The sequence below is a fragment of the Cicer arietinum genome, unplaced genomic scaffold, assembly GCF_000331145.2.
Source record: "Cicer arietinum cultivar CDC Frontier isolate Library 1 unplaced genomic scaffold, Cicar.CDCFrontier_v2.0 Ca_scaffold_5707_v2.0, whole genome shotgun sequence".
NCBI classification, from domain to species: domain Eukaryota; kingdom Viridiplantae; phylum Streptophyta; class Magnoliopsida; order Fabales; family Fabaceae; genus Cicer; species Cicer arietinum.
Genome location: NW_027339354.1, coordinates 1 through 6,222, shown reverse-complemented (window position 1 = coordinate 6,222; position 6,222 = coordinate 1). Strand labels below are relative to the sequence as shown.

Below are 6,222 nucleotides of genomic sequence, written 5' to 3'. Positions count from 1 at the left end.
AAGAAAATTGATTCTTTTTTAAAAAAAGTGGGCCTAGGGGCCTCCTAAGCCCACAAATTTTTAAGGGGCTTTTAATTTAGGGGGCCTTATTTTTAGGGGCCTTTTAAATTATTAATTTTTTTGACCCCTTCAAAATGTGGGTTGGGGCCAATAATTAGAGAGCTTGTCAAATTGACAGCTCTACCTGATATACTCCCTCTATTTTAAAATGAACTCGTTTAAGATTTTTACACAAATTTAAAAATATGCAATAATTAAAACAACATGAATAGTCATTTTATCATATTATCTTTATTAGTTATTGCCATGTGTTTTCTCCTATCATAAATACAAATTGTAACAAATGCTTTGAAAGAAGTGTGAATAACATTGATTGGAGTACAATTGAACAAAATAATTAGATTTAATTGCACTTTTAATATTTTATTTTTATTAATTCACGAAATCGATTTTTCTATTTAAAAATATAACAGTTTTGGTCATTCATTCTGATTTTTTAATTAAAAATGATAATGTGATATGCTTTAAATAAAATATCATATGATACGATGATGTAGAATAATTAGCTTCAATGAAATCGCAATACAATCATATAAAAAATTAACTTTCAACTCTAAATTTTTTAATTTTTGTAATTTAATTAACAATATATTAATAATTAATTTATCTAGATTGTTCTATATTATGAAATCGTACGCCACTTAATTTAAAATAGGTCAAATCGTTATTTTTAGTTCAAAAATATAATAAATGGATCAAAATGATCAACTTTAAAATAAAATACCAATTATGTAAATTAATAAAAATAAAGAGAGCGCTCTCAAATATCATTTAAACAAAAAATAAATGCTAGCAAAACTGCATTTAAACAAAAAAAAAATTAAAATTACTTTAAAAATAAAAAATAACAATCATTTTAAAATATATATTTTATTTTTAAAATGACGTTATATTACGTATATATCCCCTGACAAATTGGCAATTGCTTATGCATGAAGATAGGGAAATCATGAAATGTGGGAACTATATTTAATGATCAAAGATGCCAATTCTTTAGCATCCATGCTTCCTTCAAAACAAAGGATATTCCTTAATATTTATTTATCTTATTTTCTCTACTACTAGCTAGCATTCTAATGCCCAATCACTAGATTATCAGATAAGCAATCTTAATAGCATCCTAATGCTCAATTACTAACCTTAGAGTTCGAAAATCTCATAAAAAACAATCAAGTTGAGTAATGACCATGGTGCTTTTGAGAAGCAAAGAGAATGTGAGAGGCATGAATTTATCGTTTTATGCAGATTCTGAATATTATACGAGGAATGGATAGTCTAGAAATAGATGAATGGATAGTCTGAATATTATGCCCAATTGGGCGACAAAACTAACATGTAACTGTTGGGAAGTTCAGGGAAATGTTAGAAGCATCAACGAGTTAAATGTTTAGAATCTTTAAGAGACTTTGACATTATATCTCTACTCAAAATCTTCAGACATTGAGTATTTATGAATTACTACTTTTATATATTTAATATTTAGTTCATTCATAATCTATGTAAAAATTAATCAATCACACTTAAATCCATCAGTAACTAACTCCACTCAAAAGAGAATTAAGAAAAGATTTTAGTTATTATTTTGAGAATCATAGCGTGTCTAATACAAAGATGGATAGTGACATGTCGATGTGTTTATTAGATTTTAAATTGGAGTTCAAGTGTAGCAGTTGAAATATTTGATATTAATAATAGTGATCAAATTTGATAAATAAAACCTCAATTGCGACGATAAAAACATAAAAAAGTTGGATGTCGCAATAAAGATAACAATAGTGACTTTTTAAAATATCATATAGAGCCATATATTAATGTCTTTTCAACTGAAATGCAATTATAGGATAACATTATTCAACTATTTATCAATGTGTATTAACTACTATATAAAATAAAATTAATTAGTTGGTACAATGTTTGATATGAATCAATAAATTGTGCATACGTTGTAAGAAGGGGAGACTTTCCTCAATGTTAAAGTGGATTTCTGGTTTTGTCAACTACCTTACATTAATTAGCCATATATTCTGTTACTCTCTTGTCAAGGAAGTTATTGTTAGGGAAACCACTTATTCTCATGCATATGCAACTCCCTCTCTGTGCATCTATAACCATGTTAAATGCTTCTACAACAATAGTTAGTTATTATTCAATGTTTGATGTAACCAATTAGAATAAAGAAAGTGAAGGAGGCACATGGAGAGAAGATACATACTTATCTTATATGCAGATGATATGGTGAACTATCTCTCCATTGTATAAGATATTTATAAATTACTTGAAATTTTAACAACAATCGAGGATATTTTTAGAAAATATAAATTAACAGTCATTTTAATTTTTACAGTCAAGATAATATACTTTTCAAAAATCAACTTATCAAAACTGATACCAATATAGACCATTATTTCAACAACAAAAAGAGAAGAAAAATTATTAACTTATACTTTGAAGAAGAAAGTCATTACAATTTCAAATAATTTCTAATTTCTAATTCCTAGTCCACCTTAGAATTTCTCAATGTTATCTGATTAATATTTTGAAAAAATATATTTATACATATTAGTAATAAAGTAGTACAGAAGCACATGCCACTCAAAACATCACTAACTCCAAAATAATTTGTAAAGGGGTATAATATAACATGACATGGTATCGCTCAAGCCAAAAAGTTAGAGAATACAATAAAGATAAATTATAACAACTCCATAAACAAAGCAAAGAGAAGGGAAAAGGGATGTTAAGGTGGTCCCCACACAACCCTCATCAAGTATCCCACACAGGCTGTTAAAGGAAACCAAAATAATGCAAAGTCCTTATGGGTCACATGGTCTCTCTACAAAGCAAACTGACACCACACATGCCCTTGCCCCCCATTGGCACATGCACATGCTCACTGTTCCCTAACACTCCCACCACTTAATAACACCATCATCCTTAACCTTTTTCTTCTCTCTAACTAATAACAATATTTTTTTATAGTAAAAAGACATTTTAATTCATGAAATTATAAGCTGAGGTGAATTTAATCCTTTAAATTTGTGAGTATGGTAATTTAATTATTTAAATTAAAAAAAAATCAATCAATTACTATTTTGCATATCTGATTGACTAAATTGCTATTTTGTATATTTGAAAAATTAAATTGATTGACTTTTATAATTTTAAAGACTAAAATGTTTGTTTACTTTCTTTTTCTTCTTCTTCTTCTTCTTAAATTATGCAATCATCAATTTTTTTCCATTTTAATCCTCTGAATTTGAAGAAAAGAGTCGTGATAATCTAAAATTTAACCGGAAGATAACTAAAACTTGATTAAAGATTCTTAAACTATGCAATGAATAAACTTTAGCACACTCAAACTTATCATTAAAAATTCTCACAACACCTCACAAATCAGAGAGAAAAAAAAACGAAACTTTTTAGGCCTATCTAATATTATACACAACAATTAACTTAAAAAAAAGTATACTATAGTTAGCACATTAAACTATTACATATGCTCTTAAGCATATATAATAATAACAACTTTTAATTGATGTCTGGAAATCTTGTAGGGTGAATCTCTTATGATTGCTCCTTATTCATCATTTGAAATTGGATCTATAGAGATTGCTCTATATTGAGTCTAGCTGCCAATAAAGTGCATTGCAAGTGCTTATGACAAGTGATTAAGTGGTCATTTGTTAGGCCAGCTGCCTGCATAAATGAATGAACCACTGTTGGGCCAACAAACCTAAAACCTCTTCTAATCATGTCTTTGCTTATGCTCTCTGATTTTGATGTCTTCACTGGAATCTTGTGGCTAAATTTGTATTTTGTTGAGATTGGTTTATGATTCACAAACCCCCATATATACTTGGCAAATGAACCAAACCCTTTTTTAACCTGTAATGACACAATTTTCAAACTAAATATTAGAAGATACTTTATGACCATTGAAAATATGATTTATCTTTAAACAAAACTAACAATTTTTTTGTAATATGTAGCAACATTGATATGGTTTAAAATTTAGCAGTGACCAATCAACTCATGTGGGACTAGAAGCTAAAACTTATACCCTATTGGAACTTGTCTGGAGTTTTCTTTTCATCAATAAGTGAATTATAAAAGAAAATAATGAGAAGTGGAATAAAACAAGTCTCTAATAATATTCTTTTAATAGTATAACTTTTCTGTTATTTATTTTCTTTTCTACTAGAACTAGAATATCTCTATAACTAAAAAGAAAAGATATGAAGTAGAAAAAGAATGATGAAAAGGGCACATTTTTTTTGGCCTAATTAATTAAAGGTTTCTTTACCTGTAAAATTTGGTTAGCATTATCAACAACTCCTCTAACTTTGCTTATATCAATGCCATATTCTGAACTTATAGAAATCATTTGCTTATCAGTCAAGTTGGCCACTTTTTCTGCATCAAATTCTGAAAATGCAGCCCTGTATATAATTTAAAATTATATTACTTCACTAAAACAAAATAAATAAATGTTAATGTTTGTGCATTTGGAATTATGTATATGAATGAGTTTGAGCAGAATCAAACCTGAAATCTAGGCGTTTTTTCAAGGTTGAAGTCCAATCAGACCCAACTTGAGCACCACTTAAAACTAGAAGTTCAAACAACATCCTGAATATGGACAAAGAGTTTTTGTCAGTCTTCATCATTTGTCTCAGTTAATTCATGTCAGTAAATAAACATAAGTGCTTATAACATAACATACATACAAATAAATGATTATTTATAAGCTATATCCGAAAAGAGTTTACAAAAATAAATTAAAAACTACTTATGAACATGTTGTCATAAGTTGTTTCTACAAACTCTCTAAATATTTATATCAGTAGATAAACTTAAATAATTCAATCCAAACAAATCTTATTTGTGTGGTACAAAGAGAGAAGTAAAGAAGTGGGAGCTTACTTGTCATCATGAACTGGAACTCCCCATTCTTCATCATGATAAGCAATATAGATCGGATCTATTCATCATAAGAGAGATATTGAGATAATTAACACATTTTGTTTTCATACAGCCACATAGCACTAAGTACAAAAAAATGGTATATATGAATTTGTATCAAAATATTTATTAGTAAATACTCAAATTACTCATTCAAATTATGACACCGTATCAATTTAGTCTCTCTATTTACATTTGCAGTGATTAAAATTCTTAGAATATGAGTTGAACCTAATTCAACTGTCCCCTCTTATATATATACATGTTCAAGACTTATCTCATCCAATATAAGACTGATTAACAAGAATGACATTAACTAGGCGATATCAGGGTGAATAAAGTTAGAAATACATTTGATAACAGATCCAGAAGGATGAACTTGATTAACATTTTAAAATTCCTGAGATAATTTTAAAATATACTAAAATATTAACTATAGCAATTAAATACCTGAATTGGGTGTGATAAAGCTGCATCTCTTCTCCTCTTCAGTGGTAATTGAAGGATCAATAGGAACAACTCTTTCAAATTTAGCAGACTTAGATCTTCCATAATGAGCAATCTTCATTTTCCTCTGAGCCTGCATGAGTGCCACCTGTTCCCTTCTCCCAGCTGCTATACTTCCAGGTGACTCAGTGATCAAAGAAGAACAATAACTCAATGAACCTTCAACAACAACACCAATTGACCCTTCTTTGAAACTCTTTGATTTCTTTCTCTCCAAACTTGGACTACTCTTCATTGTTATGTTTTTAGGAATCACAATCTTTTCATAGCTTAAATTAAGGGCATTATTGTCATTTCCTCTCTTTGTAGCTATTGGAGAAATTGGTGGTGTCAATATTGAACTGGTAGTCTTGTTTGGAAGTGGTGGTGGAGAAAGTGATTTTGGTGGTGGTGTTATTTTTTTGATTGAGTTTCTTCTTTCAAGATTTGGAACATGGTTATTGCAATTTGGTTGAAGTACTGGTCTTCCATTGATTCTAGAAATTGGTGGTGTTGTTGTGTTGATGGAGGATTCTATGACTACAGTTACTTTGGTCTTAGAGCTGCACATTTTGTTGTTGTTGTTGATTGGTTATTATGTTTTTTGCTTAATTGAAAAGTGTGTGATTTTTTTAGTAGTGTTGCAGTGTTAACAAAATAGAGGACTAATGGTTAATGAATAAGGAAAAATGTTGGAAAAGAAAAGAAATGTGA

The 6,222-nt window shown here is 28.8% G+C and overlaps 1 protein-coding gene across 1 annotated transcript; it reads right to left on the bottom strand.

Annotated features, from left to right (window-relative positions):
- Positions 1 to 3,395: 3,395 nt before the first annotated feature.
- LOC101500749 (uncharacterized) lies at positions 3,396 to 6,222 on the bottom strand. Its single transcript, XM_004517181.4, has 5 exons — positions 5,473 to 6,222; positions 4,984 to 5,041; positions 4,606 to 4,689; positions 4,364 to 4,499; positions 3,396 to 3,945 (listed from the first exon to the last, which is right to left on the bottom strand). The coding sequence occupies exons 1-5, from the start codon at positions 6,077 to 6,079 to the stop codon at positions 3,661 to 3,663; spliced, it is 1,170 nt and encodes a 389-aa protein (XP_004517238.2). The 5' UTR covers positions 6,080 to 6,222; the 3' UTR covers positions 3,396 to 3,660.

What these genes read in the sequence shown, in the direction of transcription:
- LOC101500749 (XM_004517181.4), bottom strand. Translation starts at nt 6,079, where the DNA reads ATGTGCAGCTCTAAGACCAAAGTAACTGTAGTCATAGAATCCTCCATC. An exon ending in AAAAAACGCCTAGATTTCAG is followed by an intron (nt 4,500 to 4,605) that starts GTTTGATTCTGC and finishes AATTATATACAG; the next exon opens with GGCTGCATTTTCAGAATTTG. An exon ending in ATGCTAACCAAATTTTACAG is followed by an intron (nt 3,946 to 4,363) that starts GTAAAGAAACCT and finishes GTGTCATTACAG; the next exon opens with GTTAAAAAAGGGTTTGGTTC.